General features: G+C 49.5%; 3 protein-coding genes across 3 annotated transcripts; 2 read left to right on the top strand and 1 right to left on the bottom strand.

Moving 5' to 3' along the window:
• Positions 1-20: 20 nt before the first annotated feature.
• Positions 21-27,138, bottom strand: ift140 (intraflagellar transport 140 homolog (Chlamydomonas)). Its single transcript, XM_084670499.1, has 30 exons — positions 26,969-27,138; positions 26,180-26,343; positions 25,570-25,791; positions 25,182-25,303; positions 24,890-25,032; positions 24,426-24,601; positions 24,238-24,329; positions 24,019-24,125; positions 23,744-23,883; positions 23,322-23,525; positions 23,118-23,190; positions 22,611-22,702; positions 22,196-22,323; positions 21,941-22,058; positions 21,634-21,755; positions 21,409-21,541; positions 20,879-21,010; positions 20,027-20,277; positions 5,129-5,306; positions 4,445-4,635; positions 4,107-4,202; positions 3,548-3,680; positions 3,244-3,387; positions 2,844-2,972; positions 2,361-2,543; positions 2,056-2,262; positions 1,769-1,981; positions 1,451-1,617; positions 1,182-1,323; positions 21-1,070 (listed from the first exon to the last, which is right to left on the bottom strand). The coding sequence occupies exons 2-30, from the start codon at positions 26,324-26,326 to the stop codon at positions 858-860; spliced, it is 4,398 nt and encodes a 1,465-aa protein (XP_084526625.1). The 5' UTR covers positions 26,327-26,343; positions 26,969-27,138; the 3' UTR covers positions 21-857.
• tmem204 (transmembrane protein 204) lies at positions 6,813-15,430 on the top strand. The gene is made up of 3 exons (XM_084670777.1): positions 6,813-7,764; positions 8,691-8,846; positions 13,645-15,430. The coding sequence occupies exons 1-3, from the start codon at positions 7,488-7,490 to the stop codon at positions 13,887-13,889; spliced, it is 678 nt and encodes a 225-aa protein (XP_084526903.1). The 5' UTR covers positions 6,813-7,487; the 3' UTR covers positions 13,890-15,430.
• On the top strand, positions 15,603-17,880 carry LOC146259476 (uncharacterized). The gene is made up of 5 exons (XM_084670779.1): positions 15,603-16,101; positions 16,301-16,351; positions 16,469-16,546; positions 16,664-16,780; positions 16,882-17,880. Exons 4-5 carry the CDS (start codon positions 16,724-16,726, stop codon positions 17,137-17,139), a joined length of 315 nt encoding a protein of 104 aa, XP_084526905.1. The 5' UTR covers positions 15,603-16,101; positions 16,301-16,351; positions 16,469-16,546; positions 16,664-16,723; the 3' UTR covers positions 17,140-17,880.
• Positions 27,139-27,754: the final 616 nt, after the last annotated feature.

Below are 27,754 nucleotides of genomic sequence, written 5' to 3'. Positions count from 1 at the left end.
ATCACACTAATCTGTCCAAGCAATGTATAAACAGTTTATTTAAAATAGCAACATACTATACAGATCACAAAAATATATCTCAGAGATTTAATAACACCAAGGTCATGTACAAAATCTTAACACTAACACACCAAAAAACAAATTATCATATAAATGTATAAAATGTATTTCAGCTATGTAAAACACAGCTGCAGAATCTTTATTTAAATATTTATCCAAATGTTTTATATTCATTGTACACTTTAAATTCAAGATATAACAATTTATGTATTGTCTTTTCTTAGGTGTACTGACTACAAAAATACACTTGTTCTGTAAGGAATTAACAAAGCCAAACAGATGCCTCAGATACAAATGTTTTGTCCCCAAAGGCAATATCCTGCATACCATACTGCATAAGGCAAACTGCAGACTGGTGTCAGCAAAATACGTTAATTTATGAGCTTTGAAATGTAATAAGTAATTGTGTGAGGTATTCCGATTTTTCTTTCTCATCTTAAAGGTATACAGGCTTAAAAGTGTTGAAAACATCTGAAATGTAAGTCGGTTGATAAATTAATTTTAGTGATATTTGTGAGTATTTGAATGGATTTAAGTAGTATGATAACATTATAAACTACTGATTACATTGTACTACTCATCCTCTCTCGAAGCAGAGTGTAAGTAAGTCAAGCCCCTTGTATCAAGCTGAATAAGGTGACCCTGTCGAAGAACAAGGCCACCATTTGGAGCTTCTTTGTGGTTTCTAGAGCTGCTTGTATCCACTTTGACATGGACCTCATTGTGTACAAGCTTTTGTCCCAGTCAGGTGCTCTGCACCTGCCTACAGGTGCTCTACACCTGCCTACAGGTGTGGATCAGTCCCCTTGGTGTGACTCCAGAGTCTCATCCTCCTCCACCTCGTCCTCCTCACCCCCACTATCCCTGCGGTCTCCCCGGTCAGCCAGCTTCCCTCTCCCCAGGGGAAGGCCCACCGCCCTCTGCAGGGCCTCCAGGCTGCCCTGGCTCACATAGTAGCTGATGTTCAGAGACGGCAGCATCTTCTGGAGCTCCTCCAGCTTGCGGTAGGCCTGTAGAGCACAGGCAGGAGGGGACAGGATGGATGATGGGCGCTACTGAGTAAAAGTACATATACAACCACGAGTGTATGGGTTCCTCTACTATGTTTTGTCCGTACTGACCACTTGGAAGTTGCCCTTCTGACAGTGGTGTTCCACCAGGAAGCCATAGGCGTCTCCTATCCTGACCGCAGCGTCCAGGTCTCCCTCTTCCAACAGGGCCTCACACAGCCTCACCGCCTCACCCGCATCCTCCTCATACAGCCTGCAGGGGGCACAACAGCGCTCAAAACCAATGGGGGTTTCCACATAAAGTTCACATACAAGACCAAAAAGCCACACATTCTCGCTACAGTGCCGTGACCCGGAGTGACCGTGGTGTGTGTCCTCACCTGCGTGCCTGAACGAACCTCTTGACCAGGTTGATCTTGTGCTGGAGCTCAGCCATGCGGCTGTCCTGCTCCTCCTGGCTGCGGCCCTTGGCTTTGGACAGGCACTTGTAGGCTTCCGTCAGAGCGCCCAGGGCCTTCTCATAGTTCTGATAGTCATCGATCTCCACCTGAACGCATTGCAAACACATCAAGACCACAACATCAGAACTGTATACAAGCGAAGTAGCTGACCGGAAGTTGTGAACTGATCAAGACTGTGTAAGTAATAACGTGTGTACAGTATATGGATGATTAAATGATATATTGATGATGCTTTACCTGGGCACAGGCTTCATAGAAGCCAGCCAGCAGGTCAAGGGCCCTGCCTTTAGTGTAAAACCCTATGATGTTCTTCATGATTTCCGGATCCTTCCGCCAGTCCAGAGACTGCAGGTAGTTGGCAGCCATGATGTAGATCTCCTTTTGACGCGACACGCCGGCGAAGAAAACAATCTTCTCTGTGTCACCTGACTTCAACAGAGCCCGCATGGCCTGATGGGTAGGAGAAATAGATCAGTTAACTGTGTGACAGTGTGTCAGCTTGTGTCTGGAAGACTCTCCCACACCTTCATCTTGTTTCCGGCCTGTGTGTATTTCTTGGTGGCCAGGTGGTAGTTTCCCTGGCGCATGCAGCAGTCTGCTATCCTCTCCAGCAGGTCCTTGCGGGCCTCCTCAGACATGTCTTTGGAGTCCCTTGACACGGTCATGCTCTCAGCTAGGTCCTCTGTGATGGTCAGGCTCTGGTCCAAGCACAGCTGCAGAGCCTCGTGAAACTGGGGGTGTTCACACACACACACACACACACACGTTAACTTAGCACTGTGCATGTTGCTTCTCTGTCTATTTCTCTCTCAAACACACACTCGGGTACCTTCTTGGCAGCCACCAGGAGCTCCACTGCCTTCTCGTACTGGGCGTGTTTGATAAAGAAGTCGGAGCAGCGCGCCAGCAGGGCGGGGTCAGAGTTTTCATTCAGGTCCTCAGCGATGAGCTGCAGGGCTGTGAACTGCTGGGTAGCGAAGGCCAGCTCGAGCGCCTTGGAGAAGTGGCCAGCCTGCGGGACAGAGAGAGGCAGAGAGAAAGATGCAAGGAACAAACGGTCATCTCAATTGCCCCTTTAAGTTTATTGTTTTTTTTTTAATGTGTGAACATTTTGGAAACAAATTTCTGACTCAGTGTTTAATGGCCTTAAGTCAAATGTAAACGTCAAGACCAGGCCTGAGGAAGCTGTGTGTGTCTGTCGGTCTTTTGATGCCAATATCAGAGCAGGAGCTCCCCCTTGTGGCACAGAGCAGAACGCACTGGTTGTTGTTCCGAGCAGACAGTTGCTAAGGTCAGGAGTGAACGGAGCTACCTTGTGGTAGAGCATGACGGCACGGTCCATGTGAGTGCCCTTCTCCTCGTAGTAGCAGGCAGCCTCCATCATGTCCTCAGGGTTACTGAGGAGGGCCAGGTTCATCAGCTGGTCGTCCACACCGTTCTCCTGAACAACAACAACAACAAACAAGTCAACACAAGCTACTAAACACCTAACTGCTCGACAGGAAACAAAGCCGGAAGTTTCATCCTAAATAAAGCCTAAATCGCTGAAATAGCTTTTTAAATAACAAATATCAGAAATAAAAATGATAAAATATGAAAAAAGGACAGGTATTTGGTCATTGACTTTGATAAGTAGCATGTTGACTTTGATAAGTAGCATGTTGACTGTAGAGGTATTGTGAGCCTTGTCTAGCAGGAGGACAGTGCAGTACCTTGCACAGGCGGATGGCGTTGTTGTAGGCCTGGGCTCGTGTGTAGAAGTGGACAGACTGTTTGATCTCATCCTGACTCTCGTACTGACGAGCCAGGTGGTACGACGCCGCCCGGTTCCCTGTCTCATTGGCTATCTCGGACGCCTGTCAAATACGGAGCCATGGTTACGACGTTACCAGACTACACACGCAAACAAACAACCTATATTTCAACTCTTCCCGACCCCCTACCAGTTCTTTCGTGATGTCAGAAGTGTGTAACTTTATAAACCTTCCCCCGGGCCCTGTTTCAGACGGGTGTTACCTTTTGAATGTTCCCCAGGTAGCAGTGCACGCGGACCAGAGAGAGGTAGTCCTGGGCGTGCTCGTAGTAGCGCAGCGCTGACTCCATGTCTGATTGGCTCTCCAGGTACTGGGCCCACCACTTATAGATGCTCCTGCAGCAACACACCAGAGGGCAGCATGTCACCAGTCTCGTCAAGGCATGGCATAGGGGCTATAGAACGCTTTCTATTATGTGCAACACAGCATCATCTAATAAAGAAACAACATGTTAAATAACTGCCAGTTTGAGTCTTCTGGTAGAAAGTGTCCCAAGCTCCAAATATTCCCTAAATATGATAGCCTGAACCACATGGTCAACATGGTCACATGGTCACACAGAGCGTGGCCACATGGTCAACATGGTCACATGGTCACACAGAGCGTGGCCACATGGTCAACATGGTCACATGGTCACACAGAGCGTGGCCACATGGTCAACATGGTCACATGGTCACACAGAGCGTGGCCACATGGTCAACATGGTCACACAGAGCGTGGCCACATGGTCAAACAGGGCGTGGCCTGAGCAGCATACTGACTTGTCCTTGGTCTTGTTGACGTAGATCTCCAGCGACTGCGCGTCGTCCAGGAGCATGCGGGGCACCTCGAACCTGTGAGTGTCTGACTTCTCATAGCTGCAACACACACACACACACACACACAGTCAGGAACCAAGAACTGGACACTTCCGCTGACGACAGAAGAAGGCCTTTCCTCTGACACACAACATAACTCATTTCTACACATCTTAATCCGGACATTTACAGTCATGTTCAGTAACGTGCATTGGCAACTGTAAATAAATACATATTTTTTAATAACAAAAAAAACATAAACAAATGTAACCCAGTAGCTTGAGCGTGGACGTGTCTCTTACTAGACGAGGGCGGTGTTCTTGTCTCCCACGGCCTCCAGGTACTTGGCGTAGCTGTAGTAGGTGGTGCGCAGGTGGATGCGGTCCTGAGTCTCGGCAGTCTCCACTGCCTGCTGCCACTGGCCAGACGCCTGGTAAAACTTGTTGAGGAGGTCGTAGCGCTGGCAGCTCTTGTACAGCTTCTCCGCATCCTCCTGTTCAGAGGGTCAGATGGCTGAGCGGTTAGGGAATCGGGCTATTAATCGGGCTATTAGTTAGAAAGTTGCCGGTTTGATTCCCGGCTGTGCCAAATGAGGTTGTGTCCTTGGGCAAGGCACTTCGCCCAACTTGCCTCGGAGGAATGTCCTTGTGCTTATTGTAAGTCACTCTGGATAAAAGCGTCTGCTAAATGACTAAATGTGCTCAGGCAGAAGTGGTTAGAGAGGGGAGCAGGTAGGGTCATTTCGCACAATCTATATGTTTCAGTTACCTCAGAACATTGTATGTTCTTTCAACAAAATAACACACAAACACGAAAAAGTGAATTTTCAGTTAAGGTGGGATACTCCGATCCAAACATGCATACATCTTCCCAGAAGAGGCATCTCCAACAAGTGGACGAAACGACCCTCTCCGAGTTTGCTACTACATGAAGCTCATGGTGTGGTGATGGTGTTGGTGGTGTTGGTGGTGCGCGGCCATCTTCACCAGCATGCCCAGCTGCACAGCGAGCACTGCCACCCTGGCCTCCAGCTCCGGCTCTGACTCCGCCTCTCGCAGCGCCCGCGCTGCCCTGGCGTCGCCCATGTTCCCCAGGCAGACCCGCGCCACGTCCAGCCGCCGGTTCTTCACACACATCCTGGCCATGTTCTGCCACACCGCCTCGCTGCGGAGAGAACAGGACAGGAGTTTTGTTTTACTCTCAACACTGGCATCTGGTTCAAGAATGAGCTGGCTCATTCTTTAGCTAGGGGGTGGATTAGAAACACGAAGAGCTTTGATTTTATGCAAAGCATAGGGTACATGACAACATATGCTTGAGAAATGTTGATAGAACATTGAAAAACCTTCTCATTCCTAATAGCTGGTTTGGAAATCTCATTTGGATCTAACAGTTGTTGTATGACAGTTGAATTATTTGACCAATGCAAACCATTTTCTGATGCCTGAGAGAAGGGATACGTCTTATATTGTGCAGTATAAACAATCAACATTAAACACAGTCAGATGACAACCAAAGTCCTTCGACACAAAAGCACTGATTTGATCACTGCATCAACATGTGTGTGTGTGAGAATCCAGTCTCAAAGCCCAGTGCTGTGGGCCAACCCTCAGAAGTACACCATGGTAAAGCTCTATCCATCACATACGCACACAACACACACATTCCACACCCATCTGGTCCCTATTTGCGAGGCCCTCCCTCCCTCCCCTCCGATGCAGATGTGGGATGTTTATTAAAGTTAGGCAACAGGACATTCCCAGAATCTTTAGGGGGCCTGGATCAGGCCAGGAAGAGAAGGCCAAGCAGAGAGACTAGCGTAGCCACTGGCAACCGAAACTAGGCTCTCCACAAACTCAAAGAAAGCAGCCCTAAAAATCCCCACCGTCACAGACTGACTCCACACAGCCCACATCTTACAGGGAGGCTCACTAAGCCATGACTTAGTTTGGAGGAGGAAGAGAGAGAGAGAGGGAGGGAGGGGGGAGGGGGAGAGAGAGTGTGTGGGGGAGGGGGGGAGGGGGTCTAAAGAACAGACAGAAAAAGAGACTAAGAACGACAGAACAAACGACAGAAGAGAAAAAAGGGAAGAGAGACATTGCTGTTCCCCCTTCTCGCCCCTTTTCCTCTCAGGAAACGCATCCTGTTGCTGGTTGGACTGCAGGGGCCTGTGTGTAGCACACACACACACACACACCCACACACACACACACGCTGCTGCTTATAGGCTCTTGGAGGAAGAAAAAAAAACACTCCCCCCAGTGGGTGTTCTCCCAAGCACAAGCCCTCAGCAGGCAGAGAGAGGAGGGGTCTCCTGACCTGAGACCTGCTGCAGGCAGACACAGACCCTCCACTACCAAGCTGCCCCCTCCCCACTTCAACTCTGACCCCTGGGACTGAACTGTGCCAGAGCCGACGCTGTTTCCCACAGAGAGGGGGAGAGAGAGAGAGAGGGGAGGGAGAGAGAGAGAGAGAGAGAGAGAGAGGGAGAGGGAGAGGGAGGGGAGGGAGAGAGAGAGAGAGGGGAGGGAGAGAGAGGGGAGGGAGAGAGAGAGAGAGAGAGAGAGAAAGGGAGAGGGGGGAGGGAGGTAGACTACAGCATGTGCAGTAGGAGCTCTTCCAGTTAAGAGAGCGGTTGGTTGGGTTAAGCTCCAGCGAAGCCACCAGTGAGCCAGCCCTCAGCAGCACTACCCAGTGGACCCACGCTCCCGCCGTGTCTCCTCCACTCCCCTGCCACCCCCAGAGCCACTGAAGGGGAAAGAAAAAGAAGAGAGTCGAAGAAAGAAAAAGAACAAAGGGAACGACAAAAAAAGGAAAGACAGAGACGATCTACCCAGAGAAGTTCAACCCCGGCTGCAGAACCAAGCGGAAAAAGAGTGTCGGAGAGGGGGAGCGTCGGACGAGAAGAAGACTGAGAAGACAAGAAGAGAGAGCGGGAGCGATCTTCGAGCGCCAAGCTGCAGCCGGTCCAAGCCAGTGGAATGGACCCAGGTGTCTGTAGGATTAACCCACTCCTGCCCACCGTGCAGTCCGAGGAGGAAGGCTGAGACGACTCCACCGACACCACCCCTCCTGAATGAGGATGAACGGAGATGTTCTCTAGCTGAGCCGCAACACACCACCCGTTGGCCCACCCTCTGCCCCCCCGTCCAGCGCTGCACCGAGGAGTCAGCCGTCGCCGCTAGCTCAGTGGCCGTGGAGGAGGTGGTGGAGGAGGAGGAGAGCCGGTCGCTCCCGACCACGGGCACCGACGGCGCCGTAGCCGGCGAGGAGCAGCGCGGCGTGGGAGGAGGACGGGACGCGGAGGAGGAGAGAGGGGAGGGAGAGGTGGCAACCACCCAGCGCATGGCCGTGCAGAGGCTGGTGGTGGCGGCGGTGGCGGTGGCCCTGCTGTCCCTCGTCCTCAACAACGTGGCGGCTTTCACCCCCAGCTGGGTGCTGCAAGCCCTGGAGGACGGACGCAAGCGCAGCGTGGGGCTGTGGAGGATGTGTCCTGCCGGGGGGGAGCGGGGCCGCGACGACCCCGGGGCGGGGAGGAGGGGCCAGGGACAGAGACAGTGTGAGGGCCTGGGATGGGGCTCCGAGTTCGCAGGGTACCAGGAGTCCCGCACCTCGGTGAAACGTAAGTGTGGAGGAGAGGTGGGGTGTGTGTGTAGGCGGAGAGTATCTGTGTGTGTGTGTGTGTGTGTGTGGGGGAGTGTTGGTTTTCAAAAAGATGTTTGAATTCACACCGTTGCTGCAATCGAATCAAAACAAAGGTCGATACAGTAACCATGCTTAACACAGCTTGAATTGTATATTTCTCGTATAAACCTGCCCCCCAAAAACTGTGAGAAATCCTTTGCATCCTTTGTCTATGGAAGATGTATAGCGATGACCTAAAACCCACAGTGATGATCTCCTGGTGTGTATGTGATGGATACATGACACACTGATAAGGGCTTGAGCAGGAGGACCCACAGTTTACTGTCTGCTGACAATGATGGATCATTTCCATTAAACCCTGCAGGTCACTGTGGGTTAACCCAACACTGTAACCTGATCTCAAACAACATAGCCCTAACATCATGATGACATCATGATGAATTGGAGCTTTCAGCAGACCCAGTTGGCCTGCCATGAACCAAAGGATGTTGTTCCACTCATTGGCACCTCTCACCTCAGATATATTAAAGTGTGTGTGTGTGTATGTGTGTGTGTGTGTGTGTGGATACATTTAAAATTTTCCAGCTATAGTTACTGTTTTCTCTCTAAATTATTAGGCTGTATGAAGCAATAAGGGCTAAATATAGGTCCTAAATAAATGAAAAAAAATTGAAAGAATGTACAGAACATTCTATTAACTTTTTCAATTGGTTTAACTCCTTGCATTTTAACAAAATCAAGCATTTGCCATATTTGTAATTTCTATCTAAATTGGCTCTCATAGTTCATTCATTTATTGGTCTCTACATACATTCAGTATGACTTTCAGTTGATTCCTCAGAAAGGTCATGACCTCTGTCAGGTGTTCAGGGTCGAGTCCTAACCCCCCCTCCCCTCCTGCAGTGCAGTTCGACATGATGCGGGCCTGTAACCTGATGGCCACCGTAGCTCTGACGGCGGGCCAGCTCATCTTCTTGCTGGGCCTGATGGAGCTGCCCTTCATCACCCAGGACTCACAGTGGTGGGAGGAAGCCATCGCCGCCCTCTTCCAGCTGGCCAGTGAGTACCACCAACACCCCCTCAGCAGGGCCAGTGACTACCACCAACACCCCCTCAGCAGGGTCAGTGAGGACCACCAACACCCCCTCAGCAGGGTCAGTGAGGACCACCAACACCCCCTCAGCAGGGTCAGTGAGGACCACCAACACCCCCTCAGCAGGGTCAGTGAGGACCACCAACACCCCCTCAGCAGGGTCAGTGAGGACCACCAACACCCCCTCAGCAGGGTCAGTTAGGACCACCAACACCCCCTCAGCAGGGCCAGTGAGGACCACCAACACCCCCTCAGCAGGGTCAGTGAGGACCACCAACACCCCCTCAGCAGGGTCAGTGAGGACCACCAACACCCCCTCAGCAGGGCCAGTGAGGACCACCAACACCCCCTCAGCAGGATCTGTACTCCACAACCTGCCCACAACCATGTCTCCTGTTCTGTAGCTCCGCCTACACTAGTGGTGTAGTCTGGTGTTGTCCGTACTGCTCTGTTCTGATCAAAAGGACACTAGCGCTCATTACGTCACCACAGAGACACGGTGGGTTGTTGTCAACACCAGTGACATCAAACAAAAGTGGAAAGGTGAGCAGACAGAATGTTGAATGAAATCACACCCAAAAAAAGCAAAAGTGAGAACTGCAGTAATAAGATTACACGCGACACTTAGTGAAATCGTACACCTTCCATCAGAGGGTTTTCGTAAAAAACATTTTGAATAAGTCAGCAAGTAAGCATTAAGCGAGTGTTTTTGGAATGCAACATCACAACACACAGTTCCTCTCCTACATCCGAAAATGGAAATACTGTTGCCAGTGAACAATAAAGAGACCCTCTCCCACCGGGTTCCCACTGAGAGAAAGTAGGCGGAGTTAAGAGACTGGGCCAGGAAAAAGACATGTAAATAAATCCCCAGAAAGACCAAACAAATCAAACTCAGAGTAAAAAGGGAAAAAAAAGGAAAACCAGGAAAGGCCTTATCAGTCCAAGACGGAATTGTCTAAGAAAGTCAATTAAAGCTTAGAACCACCAAGAATAGCATTGTTAGTGTGAGTGTGTGACTGTTGGCAAGCCAACCCCCTCCACCCCCTCTCTGCACCTCCCTGTCCTTCCACCCTTATCTATCCCAGTGGGCTATAGGTCAGGGTGGGCGTGGCCTGTAGGTCAGGGTGGGCGTGGCCTGCCCCAGAGCCCCTGTTGGGTAGGTGTGGCGTCGTGTCTTAGCGGCTCTGCGGCGTGTTGTTTAGGAGGCGTCTGGCGCAGGGCAGCCTTGTGGCACGGCCAGGCACGGACGGGGGTCCGAGCTAAATTTAGCGACGGGTTCGTCCGTGCTGTCGGACCGGAGCTGCAACGAGCCAGAGAGCGACTGTCGGGCGCCAGGATATCCCTGCTCAGGACGAGGAAATGCCTGCGACTACCTGTTATGCAAACCCGCACAAGAGGAAAGACGGAGGGACGTGGGGGGGGGGGGGAGGGGACGCAAAAGACAGTTCGACAGGGACTTTGTGTTTGTGTGTGTAGGGAGGGGGGACTGTGTGTGTGTGTGTGTTTGTTGGGTGGTCCTCTCGTCCACATCACAGTGGGTCGGAGCAGCTGCTGTGCTGATAAGCTGTGCTGGCTTTCATGCCTGTGTTTACAACATCTCTAGGAACAGGAGTAAAGAAAGAGTCCCCTCTGAAAAAATTGATAAAAACCTAGCTTCTTCTGCACGTAAAGCCATCCTGGTCAAGGTCTTTTATCTGAAAGTTCTAGATAAAGAGGTCGACCCAAACGATTGATTCATAGTCATACAGTTTATTGAGGCTAAGCACTAAGTATGAGTATCATTATATTCATAAATAATAATTAGGCGTATGGCATACTAATCTGCCCTGTCAATGTAGGGTGTATTCATATGATGTAAAAATAAGTCCTTAACATCCTATTACTCAGTCTTATGTAGACGGTCACCGCACTCAGCTATTTTCATAAACAGACTAAAATTGAACCTAAAACGCCCTCCAAACATGTTGACATTAGGTAAGAATAGAGACATGACTAATGAGACAGGTACACACCTACTTCCCCAATCTCTAAAAATACGCTGCTCTTTGGAAAAAATGACATATTCCTTTTACCGATATAGCACTCTGGGAATGTCTTACCGTATTTGGTGAAGAACAGCACATGATTATATTTAGGCCGTTTGACAGACACCAGGAAATCTGCACAGGAATATATTATTAAGCACATGGCCAAGCATGCTTAATTGACTGTCGTGAGTAAGACTACATTTCAAAATTGACAATGTTGATTTTATATTTAAAATAACTATGGACTATATATATTTTTCCAGACTGGTGATAAGCAGTAAGATTGTTGATAATTGAATGTGGAGGAGATTGTAGCTGTGTTTTAAGACCGTGAATGCTAAGACAGCTAACCACAGTCTTGGTAGAGAGACATTCAGTAACGGGCCAAGGCTCAGCTGTCTGCTAGCGAGCTCAGTGATTTTCCAGCACCAGCCCTGCTCTCACTTCATCTATACATAAGAAATTCATTTCCTGAGGATGGGTCATTTCATAGACCTCAATCGCTCCGCAGTTCGTCCCTCTTTGCTCCCCCGCTGAGCCAGTGAATGAGCCTGGGCCCTCAATGAATGGAGTTATTTTTACCCAGCAGCCTTTCTCAGGAATGGACTGTTTTCATTTTCGGACCCTGGCCAGAAAAACCTCGGCTATCACATGCAGACAGTGGAATAAGAAAAAAACTATTCCATTCAGTGATATGAACACTGGATCCAGGTCTAAGTCTGGATTGTCTCAGTGCTGGAAGTTTCTCTCCTCTCCGACGACTCTGGAATGTCTGGCTCAACAGACAGAGCTTGGCAGGTCATAGGTCACGGGTCCATGAGGGTTGGAGGGATACATTAACACTTTGATGTTTTTAAGTAAGGAGTGAGGGGAGTTTGGCGGATTAAGCGGTGGGTGCCGTGCCCAAGTCGTGGCCTTGGGCTATTGTGTCTGTCTCATGCACAACAGGCAACGGGCACTTCCAAGAACAACAATACAGACTGAAATATGCGCTCGTCCCTGGAGGGAGAGAAAACTAGTTGAAGTTTTCTGGGGCTGAGAAGTCAAGGAATGTGAGCAGAGGGAGCCTCGGGACTGAGCCTGACCGAGCACAGCTGGAGACCGTTACTGATTGGCTTAAACGCTTCAGCGGTCTGGGTATTTTAAAAGATTTAGAGACCATAAAAGGAATGGGAATGGTCTAGGTATGACCTGACTATCATCCGTTATCTCTGCTGTAAAGATAAGGCCGTTCCAGTGGATTTTCAGGACATGGTTTGAGACCAGGTGGGTTTACATTGTCTTTTATGAAGGTCAGACTCTCTCGGTGGATAATATGAAAGGTTCACTGAATATGTTAACCTCAAGCAGGGGGTGTGGAGAGGAGGGAAGGAAGGAAGGATGGAAAGAGGAAGAAGGGGAAGGAAGTTAGAGAGATTAAGCCGTGCCAAAAAGACGGTTCACAGAGCCCACCCAGCCTGGAACCAGAGAGGGACTGGTCATTCTTAGAAAAGGAGTCAGGCAGGTTAAACTGATGCAGACTGACGGGCTAATACTTGCACGCAACCACAGGACGCAGGCAGGGAGACAAGCAGGGAGGCGGGGAGACAGACACACAGCAAGACAGACAGACAGGCAGGGAGACAGACAAAGACTCGTATTCAGTCAGACAAACACACAAGCTTACATTGTGAACCACAGGCACAACCACATGAACAATAGACAGCCCCTAACTAATGCTGAGAGTGAAACACACACAAACACACACACAATTTGAAGAACACAGCCAGAGCACCAGCTCTGGTAAGGTAGAGGAAACCAACTGATTCATATCCTACTGGCTCAACATCCCTCTGTTTCTGGGGAGTATTTTTGGTTCCTATACTTCTACCGGTAACCCTGAAAAACAGCTCTCTGACCAGTTTTTTTGTTGCTAAACTACTGACTGGCTCCTGATCTCACCGAGATCTGTGAACAGAAGTTTCACTTGACCAGCAACGACCAATCAATTCTGAGAGATAATGAGAGTCCTTGAACCAGACGTTGTGCTACTGTGGACTGCAAAACAGGATTACAGAGCAAACCAAGAGCAACCAATGATCCTGTCAATCTTCTACCCCAAGGCTAGACACAGCAGAACCTCATTTTGATTGGCTATCATGTTATTGTGCCGGTAGTTCTGAGAAGCACGGATTAAGTGATATTTATACACCGAGGAACACTTTTATCCTGAGATCTCTGAAGTTCACCGTCAGAGGAAACTCCAGTCAAAGACCCCTCACAGAGGGCTTTGAACTTCTATCACATCACTGATACAAGAACATCAGCATGGACACGATAGGGGTGGAAACCTTTATAATAAACACTTTACATCTGAAGGACTCTCTAATGAACCCCACCTCCTGCTACTGTGTCAAAAATGAACGACTGAACCACACCTGAAGTAACTGAACATTGTCGTATTAGAGTGTATGTAACGAGGATAATGCGTAATGAATTCATGTGTGTAGTTGCAGTTCTATGGGCATATGTGAAGCCCTCTGTAACAATGCTCGTAAAAAGGGCAATACAAATTAAATGTGACTTGATTTTGACGACAGCTCCTGAATGAACCTCTCTCTCTCTGTCTGTCTCTGTCTCTCTCTCTCTCTCTCTCTCCCTGTCTCTCTCTCTCTCCCTGTCTCTCTCTCTGTCTCTCTCTCTGTCTCTCTCTCTGTCTCTCTCCCTGTCTCTCTCTCTGTCTCTCTCTCACCAGGTTTTGTGCTGGTGATCGGCCTGGTGACCTTCTACAGAATCGGTCCGTACACACAGCTCTCCTACTCGTGCTACGTGGACATTGCCGCCTGTCTGCTGGCCACCCTGGCTGCAGCGATGCTCATCTGGAACATCCTGCACCGCCGAGACGACTGCCTCACGCCCCGGGTCATCGTCATCAGCCGCTCGCTAGCGGCGCCCTTCCACCCGCGGCGCGACAACGACTACGTGGAGTCGCCCTGCTGAGGTGTGCTCCTTGAACACACGGACACTTCACAGGCTAGAGAAAACGGACAATGCTCTGAGCTGTGCACACAATTTCATTCCTAAATATCTGGAAACAGGGACGCTGCAAAAAAAAGAAAAAAAAAAGTTGATTCCATTTTGGTTCCCCATCTCTCCCCATTTTGGTTGTCAGTTTTTTCCTTCAAGTTCACCCCCCCCCCACCACTGGGGCTGTGGGTAGTCAGTCAGGCCCACTTTGACGCCCCCGTCTGGAAGTGTGGAGGAAAGGACCCCTCTGCAGCTCTACAGGTGCTGGACTGTAATCTGGTGCTGGACTGTAATCTGGTACTGGGCTGTAGTCTGGTACTGGGCTGTAGTCTGGTATTGGGCTGTAATCTGGTACTGGGCTGTAATCTGGTACTGGGTTGTAGTCTGGTACTGGGATGTAGTCTGGTACTGGGCTGTAATCTGGTACTGGACTGTAATCTGGTACTGGACTGTAATCTGGTACTGGGCTGTAATCCGGTACTGGGCTGTAGTCTGGTACTGGGCTGTAGTCTGGTACTGGACAGATCACCTTCTCCCTTCCCTCCATCACAAACCACGCCTCACAGACCTCCTCTGCTTTTGTCTGCTACTTGAATAGACGGTCTGGACATGCCGTTGTTTTGTTTCCCGTTATCTACAAACGGAATCCAATCCATACAGCAAACATACGTCTCCGAGATGACAAAACAGTTACGTATCAATCAAAACATAGGATGTGGTGAATTTATTGTTTTGGTAAACATGTTAGTCACTGAAGCTGAGATGTGATGAATGTTTGTTTGACCTGGAATCTGGACTGGCATTTCCTGTATGTCTGAAACGCCCCTTCTTAGGAAAAGATCAAGCTGGATCTTGACATGTTTTTGTTTTATGTGCACTTACGTAATGACACATACTTCCTGCAAATTGTTTATCTATATTATTATTATAAATATTAAAAGCGACTTTAGAGTTATAACTTGAGATAGCATCGACTTGGAAAATGAGTTAACCCCATCCTGCAGTATCCACACAAACACTGTCTAACATAGTATTCTAAAACTGACCTGGGTGATTTGGCACAAATTCAGTAATCCTTGTTTACTATTCAAACCACAAAAGCTTCATAACAATGTGACGTGTTCTGAAAAAGCTGGGAATATATTAACTACTCACATTAAAACCACTTTACATGCTCAGTGCTTAGTCCAATAAGCCTGTTTTCGACTAGGTTTGCTCAAAGTGGCAGTGCAGCTTGTTGAACAGTGGTAGTAAATACAACAATTACCTTGAACATTTATGCTCATTTATGTAGTGGTGCTTTCCTTTTGGTAATCTGCTCGCTTGTGGTACATGTACTGAAGTTAATGTCATACAATTGTATGGTAGTGTTGCTGTTATATTGCCATCATATTACACCGCTGATAGAAAAGTGTGATAGTCACTTTATAAACAAATGGAGGTTGTGCATGAAAGAACAGATGACTGACACCAAAACAATAAATGTATGGATAGGCATCCAGATATAATGGACACTGTGTGTGGTGTGGGTGTGATTTACTTTGTGCTTTGACTTGCTGCACATAACACGGATTGAACAGAATACAATCCATTATTATTCTATGCTGAGATTTGTTGTTTTTTGTCATTGTAGTCGCAGTGCTCAATTCAAAACAAATCAGATTCTAGATTCGCGTTCAAGTTGATTGGTTTCCACGGCAACGTAGCTCTGACTGCAACATTGAAACCAAAACACTGTCAAGTAGTCACCACCTTCCTTCCTCCAAACCATAAGTACTGAGTTTAGGACCCTGCGGCCAACAGCAACGCCTCACGGAAAAGCCACAAGCCATCATTCCTACAAGCCGATATCATCCAATAAGAGGAATTCTTTTAAACTGGGCGGATTTCTTCTTCTGGTACCAGCTACTGGTAGTTTTGAGATGTCCCTTGTTCTTCCTACTATGGGCTCGTGCCCCAGGGCTTGTGGGCCACCTGGTGACAGCTTCTACCTCTGTCCCTGACATGACTGACCCCCTGGTCTGGCTGACCCAGTGACAGCTTCTACCTCTGTCCCTGACATGACTGACCCCCTGGTCCTGACTCAGTACAGCCTGCACCTGAGGATCCATGCCCTGGTGAGACAGACCGTACGGCTCGACACTTCTGCTTCCACTAATGACTCAGTACTAACCCACGGTGAAAGGTATTACTTAAAGTATACCTACAAAGTATAACTACAAACATACTAACATATGAATACAAATGGTCTTTAAAAAATTAAATTATGATGGAAATGCTAAGCCTCCGCAGTAGTTTTCCATGTCAGACTGGGTAGACGTGAGTGAAACCACTTTGTTTTAAGTGCTTAGTCGCAACGCTCAGTGGTCTTGCAACCCACACAGGAGACAGAAAACGCAGAACTGAGGAAGAAATGCGACCGGCTCCACATGAAGGTACACAACCATCCTAAAGACGCGTTCAGACCAAGGACGATAACGACAACTATAGCTACAAAAGCCCTTTGTAGTTTTCAAAACTTTCAAAATAAAAGCCCTGCCCCTGCTCCACAGGTGCTGAGGGAGCAGTGGGCTCTGCAGAGGGCAGAAGAGTGGGTCGTGGTGAATGAAAACAACCTTCCCAGGCTGGAGGTACAGGCTTGTGGTCTCCGAACACTCACTAATTGGTTGAGTTGCTAATCGTAGATGTCTTTGATTTTTTGCTTCTTCTTCTTCAAGTATTCCGTTTCTCTCTCTCCGTTTTAAAAGAGCGTTCTCTAAGCTAAGGAGGCCAAACTGGACCGATGCACTGCCTCCCTCTTGCAGGTCATGGAAGAGCTGAAGGAGTTTCAGTCAAACACTGAAACTCTGTTTGAGGAGGCCCAGGTAAGTGTGTCGACTGACAAACATCATAACTCTGAATGTAGTGTTTAGACAAACACCGTGGCCAGTAGCCTCGTGTTGTGACTCTGTCTCTGTGATGCCAGAGGCTACGAGCCACCCTGCAGGGCAGGCACCAGGAGGAGGTGTACCAGGAGGAGGAGGAGGTGTACCAGGAGGGGGGGGTGTACCAGGAGGAGGAGATATACCAGGAGGAGGTGGTGCACCAGGAGGAGGAGGGAACTGTACCAGGAGGAGGAGGAGGTGTACCAGGAGGAGGAGGTGTACCAGGAGGAGGTGTGCCAGGTGGAGGAGGAAGTGTACCGGGAGGGGGTGTACCAGGAGGAAGAGGAGGTGCAGGATAAGGAGGTGTGCCAGGTGGAGGAGGTGTACCAGGAGGAGGTGCAGAGTTGTGAGGAGAGCCAGAGGAGGAGTCAGCTGGATCAAGAGGAGGAGGTGCTCTAGGGAGAAAAGACCACTGAGGAGATGCAGGCCAAAGACAAGAGGGCAGAGAAGAAGACCTCCAGATGCCTGTCTGCACTGAGGAGATGGACATGGCCATAGTTTTACCATTCATATTTTACGTACACATGATTTATAAAAGACAGTTTTTCCTCTCAGTTCGTTAGTCTCTTGTAGACAGCCACTCAGGCAATATTCCAGTCTGGGTTTGTAGACTAGTTACCTGGAGTTCCGGCCTATCCAGAGAAGCCATGAATTATATAAAACTATTCTAGCCGTCTAGCTAGATTCAGTAAAGTTTTTCTTTATTTTGAGGGCTGTGCTAATACTAATTGAGCATTTTCTTAGGATGACAATGAGGTAAATTATCATTTTGTTTGGCTACAAAACATATATTAGTAAAGGCTATCAATCCAGAACAGGACTTGATAGCAGCACTGCATTCAATACAAGTGAACGCTGACACAACGACATCACTCACAGGCTGCAACCCTGGAAACTTTCAGAAGTGTTTTGTCTGACTGGGAAATGGAAAAGATGAAGTATTATCCTTTTAAATAGAAGGGCTGATGGCAAAGTAACATTTGTAAGTGAAGGTTTGCATTCATTCGGACAGATAACCCTGTTGCGTGTTGCCTTATGTCAAGGACAGCATGAATGAGAGGAAATAGCACAGGAGGTCTGGACGGGGGAGAGACATTCCAAATGGTATCTGACATACCGCTTCAAGAGAAAGAGAAGAGAGAAAAAGAGAAAACCGAGAGAGAGAGAACATAAAAAGAGAGAACTATGATATATGCTTTCACATGCTATCTCAAAGCTAACACTTTGCCATGACTACAACACTTGCAATGCCTCTAAAGAGTTGCCTGGGTTACTGTGTGTGTAGTTTAGTCCTTGTCCATGCAGAGGCTGTGGCAGTCTTGGCTGTAGAGGGGAGAGGTGTAGGGTGCTGGTGTGACACAGAACAGGAAGTGCATCATCCTGTCGACAGGGACATACGGGAATCGAACACAATGCTTCCAGGCTTCTATCCTTAAGAATCAGCTGTAAAAATAGTTGTCAATGAGGAACTTACTAAAACTGTCATCACACCTATTAAGCTCTGAAGCATATCCGCTCAATGGGATTCAGTATTTTCAAGGGATATGCTATTCTGAATTTTTTTTCATGCTTGTTTTATTTAAAGACGCATTTGCGCAAGTTGATACGTGCACTTTGTAAGCCAGCAGCGGGGGAGAAACGTAGTCCCTAAACTCACGTATTAGTGTCCGGTAGTGTGACAGGGAAGAGGACTCACTGAGGTGAGCCTCTCTGTCACATACACACATCCTCAGTACAGTCATTCACATGATGAACCACCAGCATGCATGGCACACCGGGACAGCCCCTGTTTGACCTATTTCTGTTTGGCTGAATAGCCCTCCTATTTACAGCAAAGAGACAGAGGGGATTTATGTCTGTGCCCTAGTGTGTTTAGATAAGCACATCCCCTCAGTATGATGTAGGCTACAGTACAACACACACACACACACACACAGTGTAAAACTCCTTAATCATGTCCTGTGTTTAAAAGTTCAGTTAACATAAACAGACAACATTAGTTCAGTGGGGTGTGATCATATCACAGCAAACCCCGCACTACACACTTCATCCCCTACCTAAATACATTCAAAAGAAACCCTAAAACCTCAACAATAACTGCATATTTCCATTAGAGCATCCAACTGCCTTATCCTTAACAGACCAGGGATCAACCTCAGTTAAGAAAAAGGTCATGGAGCTCAGATATTCGTGTTCCGAGCGAGTTCTGAGAAAACGACTCAGAGTTCCAAGACTCATAACTGAGTGGAACGCTCTGACCTTGGGTGGAGGGTCGGTGGAACGCTCTGACCTTGGGTGGAGGGTCGGTGGAACGCTCTGACCTTGGGTGGAGGGTCGATGGAACGCTCTGACCTTGGGTGGAGGGTCGGTGGAACGCTCTGACCTTGGGTGGAGGGTCGGGCCTGACCTCCTTATCCCTCGCCACCTACACAGACCGTGGCGCGGAGTGATGCGAGAGCCTGATCAAAAGAGCGAGGGCCAACAATGGCCGCTGTCCACGTCAGACTGCCCTCAGACCTCCCACCAGGGTCTCCTGTTACAGACCCTCCGAGGGAGTCAGACAGGAGTCAAGGCCGGACTAACAATACCATCCCTGAAGTCTTTCCTGAGCCTGGGACGGCCTCTCAGGCTTTTAACTGGCCCCTGGTGATTACCACCGGAGCAGGAAGTGATGACAGAAAACAGAGGAAGTGGCGATGGCATAGCAGCCTGCATGCCATCTTGCACGTCTCCTCCCGCCCTCTGATTGGAAAGTTAGAGTTACGCACGCGCTCAGCCACGCTAGCGGTGATGGATAGCATTCCTGTACGCTGCTAGGGATGGGCGATCTCAAGGCACACACGAACGGTGACAAACACACACACACACACAATGTGAAACACACACACGAGCACACACTCACACGATCACACACCCACAAGCACACACACACCCACAAGCACACACACACCCACAAGCACACACACACCCACAAGCACACACACACCCACAAGCACACACACACACCCACAAGCACACACACACCCACAAGCACACACACGAGCACACAGTTCTACAAGTGGATGCAGAAACTAGCACAAATACAGCCCATGTGTTTACCAACAGGCTCAAGGAAAACTATAGGTTCTAGGGTGTACCGTTGTCGAGCAACTGTTGCTGTATGTCAAGGCCAGCCAGGGTAAATACCTCTTGATGAGCTTGATGGATTTGAAGGCCTCATCCATGTCCCCGATGGTCAGGTAGAAGCTGAAGCTGAGCATGGCGTCGCGGGTGGCCTTCTCACAGTCCTCCAGACCCACAAAGTCCCGGAGTGCTCTTCTGGACACCATGTGGGGGGCCTGGGGGGCCAGGGGGGCCAGGGCCTGGGCCTGGGCTGGGGAGGTGGAGGAGGGGGGCGAGGGAGGGACTTCCAGCACCTCTGGATCTCTTTCACCAGGCTGGGGGGAGGGGGGTCAAACCAGGGTTAGTCTCTCAGTGCCATCAGCTAGCACGACCGTCAGATTCAGGCCCTGTCGTGTGCTAGGAGCCGTCTGGGGCCAAAAGCAGAGAGCTGAGGTTCAGAGGTACACAAAGCAGCACAAGCAGGACAGAAGCCATCTAAGAGAGAGGACTCGCCCTAGGGAGATACAGGGTGTCTAGCTTACAGGCCGCATGTCAATCCAGTGTTATCGCTCCCTAGCTGGGGGTAGACTGTACTGTATCCTCCTATCCCCCTAGGAGGGTTCTGTTAGGACCACAGCATCATCCGCAGGCTTGCAGATGATGTCACTGGGAGTGCAGGGTATAGTTGGCTTGGCGCTGGACTAAGACGACCTACCTCCGGTAGAAAGACAGCACCCCTCCGAAACAACAGCTTCACAGATGGTGTGATTGGAGACCAAGCACACAGATAATGCACGGGACATGAAGTCAATTTTGCACAATGTTGAGAGAGACCAAAAAAACAGGGCAAAATATGAATGTGGCCTCTGATATATGATGAGAGGGAGGCCCTAACCCAGAGGAGGTGATGACCTCCTCACAAACCGCCTGGCCTACCTTGCATGTGAAGTAGTAGTAGGGCACGTCTAGAGCCAGGAGGGCCTGCAGGCTGGCCGACCTGGGGAAGGAGTCCTGCAGGAGGAGGCCATGTTCCTGGGTGCAGAACAGCGTCACCACCAGCACATCCGCCTGGGGGAGGAGAGAAGGGGTTGCCGTCACGCGTCACACTACCAGGGATATATCGGTGCATGGTTACATTCAATGCTTTCACTGTCCCCCTGAACATGTATAGATATATTTTGTGTATCTGTTTTATGAAACGGATATCAGTTTGATTCATCTCTTTTTGTTCTGTTGTTGCTTATGCTTCTATTTAAAATCAACCCCTTATGGAGTATTTATTTTGATTTTTATGGGTCACAGACACTCCATTAAAAAAAATGTATCTTGTCGGTTAATGGTCGTTAACTGGCGTTGATTATCGGCCAATGTATTTTTTCAAAAATGAGCATCCTTACAAGCAGCCTGTCAGAATGAGCCCGCCACAGACATCTGTCTGGTGCTGAAGCGGTGGCTGTAGGCCCTACCTCGTCTGTGTCGTCATGGCGAGAGGAGCTGTTCACAGGCACCGTCTCACACACAAACAGGCGGGGCTCGCTCTCGTCCCAGCAGTGAGTCACAGGACACCGGCCACTCAGCTCTGAGGCCTGGGAGTGATGTCTGGAACACATCCCCAACAGGAATTACACACGCTTTCCCCCACACACACACACACACACACACACACACACACACACACCGTGGGGAAGTACCTCTCCATGTCTTCAGCCTGGGAGATCCCACTGGGTGGCCTGCCAGTGAAAAAGTCAAAGTATGTGACAGTGTCCATCTCCACGTCATAGAAGTACACCTTATTGTCTGGTCTCCCGTTCACCTAGAGGGGAAAAGATGGAATTATAACAATTAGGTGAGCCTACAAAACATGTTAAGATTAGAATTAAAATCCAAAAGTCACTTTTAACTTCCCTGAGAGAACAGTCGAATAAGCTAAGTGTGTGTGTGTGTGTGTGTGTGTGTGTGTGTGTGTGTGTAGCCATGTCAGTTTGATCATCCACCTACCTGTGTGACTAGAATGCTGACTTGGTTGCCGTTGGCGTTACACTTGACGGAGCGCAGCGCCCCCAGGTTGGGGATCTGCTCCGCCAGGTTCTTGGCACTGCAGTGAGCCTTCGCTTCCCTGCGGAGACACGGAAATACACACACGGCTGAAAATCAGCAGCCTTGTTAAGTACAGCAGGAGCCTGGTTAGCTGGGACCGCTCTGTGTGTAACCATTTGTGGCTTCAGTAAAGCTCTTCTCCGGCGTTTGACTGACCTGCGGGTCAGATCGAAGACTTTGATGTGGGCGGTATCCGTGCCGACCACCAGGTATGCCTGGCACACACTGAGCAGGGCAGGGTTGCCCTCCGCCTCAGAGAAAGCCAACAGCTGCTTGACTGTTCCCTGGGCAACAGGCAACAAGAAGACAGGTATGATATACAAGACCTCATCTGGGTGGAAAAATATCTGTGTGTGTGTGTGATGTCACAAACCAGACAATCATGACAATCATTGTGGTGCTGGCCAGGCAGACTACCTTACCACATACCTGCATCTGTGTGTGTGTGTGTGTGTATTCAGGTCTACAAACAGTGTGAGTGAGTGTGCATGTGTCTCTGTGTGTGGGAGGAGTGAGGGGGGCAGGAAGGGACAGTGAAGGCTGGGTGGAGGACTCCAGGAGGGGTACTGACCTGAGGGGTGCGGACCTGCACCCTGTTGGGCTCCACAGAGTAGATGTTCTCATCGTGCACGGCCAAGACCTGGGAGTCACACTGGAAAGACCCTGGTGGGGGTGGAGGGGAAAGAGGAGGTGTGAGGGGGGAAGGATGGGAGGAGGGTAGGACTCTATATACTCGCTATATAAATAAAGTTAAACTTGAACTTGACTCAGGCGTGGGCCGCAAGCCTCTGGTTTGGGTGAGTGTCACCCAGCAAGGGTGCATCACCTGTGCTAGGTGCGTCACCTGTGCTAGGTGCGTCTCCTGTGCCAGGTGCGTCACCTGTGCCAGGTGGGTCTCCTGTGCTAGGTGCGTCTCCTGTGCTAGGTGGGTCTCCTGTGCTAGGTGTGTCTCCTGTGCTAGGTGTGTCTCCTGTGCTAGGTGGGTCTCCTGTGCTAGGTGGGTCTCCTGTGCCAGGTGCGTCTCCTGTGCTAGGTGTGCCTCCTGTGCTAGGTGTGTCTCCTGTGCAAGGTGTGTCACCTGTGTTGCGCAGGACATTTTCGGCTGTCTCGTGGACGGTCACCTGCTTCCCGTTCCACACGGTGACGGTGTTCTGAGGACGAGGCGATCACACACACACACACACACACAACCATGGCCGTTAGAACCACAGACGCGTGCACGCCTGACGCTACGACGGCCCAAGCCTCGCTACGGCGAACGCCGGGGGGGAGCCCCGGTTACCTTGGTGACGCAGACGCCCCTGATGTGCATGTCTGAGCGCAGGGTGAGCTGCGTGGCCGTGCTGAACAGGGTCAGGCTGAGCTGGGACGGGGTGAGCTGCACCGCCGCCACCTGCTGGCTGAAGTGGGCCGACATCACATGTTCACACAGGATCTGAACCGAGCTTTCACTGCTGGCAGCTAGCAGCCCCAGGCTGGAGCCCCACTGGAGACACACACCACACGCACACACACACACCACACACACACATCTCATTTGTTAAATGCAGTGACACCGAGCTGAATTGTCAAATTCCCCAAAGGAACAACAAAGTATATTGTACGTGTCACAAGGTGTGCTTTGCTGTGGGGTGTACTTGTAGTTTGGTAAGGCCTATCTTGATGAGTCACATGTAGCACGGTGTGCTTTGCTGTGGGCCGTACCTGCAGCTGGCTGATGCTGCCCTCCAGCTCAGTAGGCGTCTGCAGTTTCCACTGGGTCCTGCTGTCGTTCCGGGCATTGGGCTGGACCAGCATCTTCCACAGAGCAATACGCCCACGGTTTGTGCCTGCAGCTAGGATCTCTGGGACAAACCAGCACAGAACAAGCGATCCAATCACGATCCTTCCCATATCCAGAAGGGATCCATTGAACGTACGGTAACACATGAATACCCTCCATATGCAGCGTCAGGAGGCACCAGCAGTGTTGACGGTACCTTTGCCTGGACAGTAGGAGACACAGTTGAGCAGCTCTCCTTTCTCAAAGCCCAGGCGTTCATCCAGAGAGAGGACGTAGTTATCATCCCTCTCCAAGTCCCAAAGCCTGCCAGGTCATATACACACAAGGTCAACTGCATTGTCCTTATGTGCCCTGTTGTGTGGGACTGTGGGTGGGTCTGTATATTTATGTGTGTGTGTGTGTGCGTGTGTCTGACCTGATTGTCTGCTCCCCTGTCGCTGTGATAAGCAGACCACTGTCTGTCCAGACGATGTCTGTGGTTTGACCACTTTTTCCACTTAGCTTGACCTGTAGATAAAGGCAATAGTTGAATGGGATAATGATGATTTATTCACATAATCAAGTGCATCATATGAAAAATCCATGGCGGCTGTGTAGAGGTACCTTCATCAGCTCTTGGGCTCCCCCCTCAGGTCCCAGAGTGTACTGCGACAGCATCAGCGTCTCCGTGACAACCCCCAGCACATCCCTCCTCTCCAGATAGAAGAGCTTCTGGATGGAGCCTTCCACACTGAGGACGGAGCTGCTTTGGCCTCTCTCGTCCACACAGTGCACCTTGCCTGGGGAACCACAGGAGACACAGTCACACGAGGTTGGTACACAGTTAACATGAAACCTACCCTCACAACTTTTAACAAAACAGAAGGAAACAACAAGTTCTCTTTCACACCACACAGACGCGTGAACACACAGTCGAAAACTGACGGGAAGTCTTATACTCAAACTCATTGACAAGTCTTTTACACATGCACGTAATAGATAGATACACACGCACACAGGAGCACACAGACACACACACACAGACTTTGAGGGTGTCTCTCAATAACATATATCTGATCTAATCTAACCATCGGCCGTGCTGACGTAGAACAGCAGCCCCTCCTGAGGGCCCATCTTGAGGGGGACCCCCTTCCCAGCCTTCCTCCAGGTGAACATGTCCAGAGCGCTCTCATCCCCGCTCACCGCCGCTCTCGCCAGCATCGCCACATCCCTGCCGCCACACACACACACACAAACACACATCAGCGTGACACTACTGCCTCTGCTGCAGAGGGAGCAGGCTGGAGGGGGTTAGGCAGGGTCGTTAGCTTGAGGGTTCTGGAAGTCCAAGAGGAGTTCTGGTGGGTTCCTGTTACTCACTCTCCTGGTGGAGCTGGTCTGAAGATGCAGTAGGTTAAAGGTTTGCTGTATTCGTGCTTCACAAGATGACCTCCCTGCAGTCTTCCTCTGGCATCCATCTTCCAGACCGCTAAAACTCCCATCTGTGGATGGAAACAGTGACTTAACTAAACTGACAGAGAAGGTAAGTGTGTGTGTGTGAATGCATGTGTGTCTGAGAGAGTGTGTGTGTGTCTGTGTGTGTGTGTGTGTGACAGTGTGGGTGTGTGCGTGAGAGTGCGTGCGTGAGAGAGTGTGTGTGTGAGAGTGTGTGTGTGACAGTGTGTGTGTGCGTGAGAGTGCGTGCGTGAGAGAGTGTTTGTGTGAGAGTGTGTGTGTGTGTTTCTGCAGCGTTCATCCTCACACCCACCTGATCCCCAGTGACCAAGCGACTGCCTGAGCTGCTCCACTCCAGCAGGGTGATGCAGGCGGTGTGTGTGGTGGGCAGGGACGTCTGCTCCCCCGAGGGGTGTGGCAGTAGCAGCACCTCGCCCGTCTCCCAGCCCAGCGCCAGCACAGGCTTGGTGGGGTGCCAGCGCAGCACCGTGGGCTGGAAGGGTCGGTCCACATGGCAGCTGCTCACACACTCCCCCTGGATGAACAAAGCAAACCGGGAATCATCACTGGAGACATTAAACAGGTATGATAGTGTGATTTTTTTTGTAGAAAATTATTATTGTTGTCTGTTAATTATTACTGGGAGTCAGGTGGCTGAGCGGTTAGGGAATCGGGCTAGTAATCTGAAGGTTGCCAGTTCGATTCCCGGCCATGACAAATTACGTTGTGTCCTTGGGCAAGGCACTTCACCCTACTTGCCTCAGGGAGAATGTCCCTGTACTTACTGTAAGTCGCTCTGGATAAGACCGTCTGCTAAATGACTAAATGTAATTATTATTACAACATTTTACTCTTTATACTTTGAATATGAACACGTCTATCCTTCACAAGTGAGCTAGTGTTTTCCGAGGATGCTCGCCCACCTGTTGAAGGTACAGATCTATGTTGCCTCCGGTGGTGGGGCTGTTGGAGGCCACAGCCAGGACAGGCTGGGTGGAGTGCCATGCTACCTGGGAAGGGGCCCCGCTAGACTCAGGGGCCTCAATACGGTGATCAAAGTATACCGCCATGTCCCCTCTGCCCTGATCTGTGGAGCAGAGGACGAGGATGATAGAGATCATGAAAGATAAGGAGCAAGCAATATGTTATTGTTGACCAAAATAAAGATAGAATTACAATTGTGTTTGTTTGATAGAACCTGTAGTGCATGGAATTTAAACTCAAAGTGATTATGCACAAATCAGACTTGTCGTAACATATTCAGATTTGGGACTGATAAGTAAGCCTAGCAAATATACAAACAGAAGACGAGCTATAGCCCATCCTTATTAGCTTGCTTGGAAGTAGAAAAAATAGATAGGGCCATCTAATGTCCTGTACCTGTATTCCCATTGCTAAGTGGCTAACCAACTTGATAGCAATGTTACATGATAGCTTGATATTACAGTGTAACATATGTATTCCCATTTTGTGGCCAGTTCAGTAAACGTGCGTGAAACCATACAGCCACACATGCAGTAAGCAATGGTAGTACATCAGTACCCCCCAAAATCAGCTAACTAGCTAATCAAGCTCGCTCTTGCCTTGTGCTAACTGCTAATCCATTTGATGCTACCAGTGTGTACAGAGGCCTGTGTGGAAAAAGCTCAGCTAGCTAGCGAAGAAAGGTTTTGCTAAGATTATGTTGTATTATGTTAGGAATAAGGAATTACCTGAAGAGCTTCCTAAATGCTGCCGTCGTAAACCTGACAAATACTCCTGACAACATAGGATTGTTACAGTTAAAATCGCTATCTAGTCTAGTATTGTGTTTTGTACCTCCTGCTCTGTATGGGTGGAACTTAAGCGTCCCTTCCAGTTACCCCGACAACGTCGCGAAGACTCGAGAAGAGAGGAGGAGTAACGGAAATAACCGAGTGCAGCGACTAAAAAACGCCACCGTGTTGTTCGCACAAAAAAAAGTTGCTAGTTGAGCTTTGGTTATTGTCAACATTTTGCAACGGTTGAAAAACGCAAAAATAAAATACACCTATATTTGACCTACACAGCTGGAATCAGAGGGGAAAACACTACTAAGCTGCTATCCAAGGCTTTAAATGTTTAATAAGACTACTCTCCTGTGTGGGGTAAGGTAGAAGTTCAGTTACGTATGTCAACCATCAGGTTTGATCTTTTTAACTTGCAATGAACTCTTGCAATACATAGCCTACAATACAAATGTCTATAAAGAACACAACAAAATAATATTACTGCTAAGGATTTTATGAAAATGTCAAATAAATAATATTTCAAGGAGCTCAGATGTCCTTCCTGAGTGGAGATGAGATGGTGTAGACCTGCATGTCCTCATTGGACACGTTGCAGCAGCAGGCCAGCCACCTCAGTCTCCCCCAGCCTCCTCCCTCAGGCTTGGCCCTGCCCAGGGACTCGAAGGAGGAGCTCAGGTCAAACTGGGTGGCTGAGCGGGACAGCCGAGGCTGGAGGTGCCCCAGGAGGTT

The sequence above is a fragment of the Hypomesus nipponensis genome, chromosome 13 (assembly GCF_054491055.1).
Source record: "Hypomesus nipponensis isolate SF chromosome 13, ASM5449105v1, whole genome shotgun sequence".
Classification (NCBI taxonomy): Eukaryota; Metazoa; Chordata; class Actinopteri; order Osmeriformes; family Osmeridae; genus Hypomesus; species Hypomesus nipponensis.
This window is presented reverse-complemented; position numbering and strand designations above follow the sequence as displayed.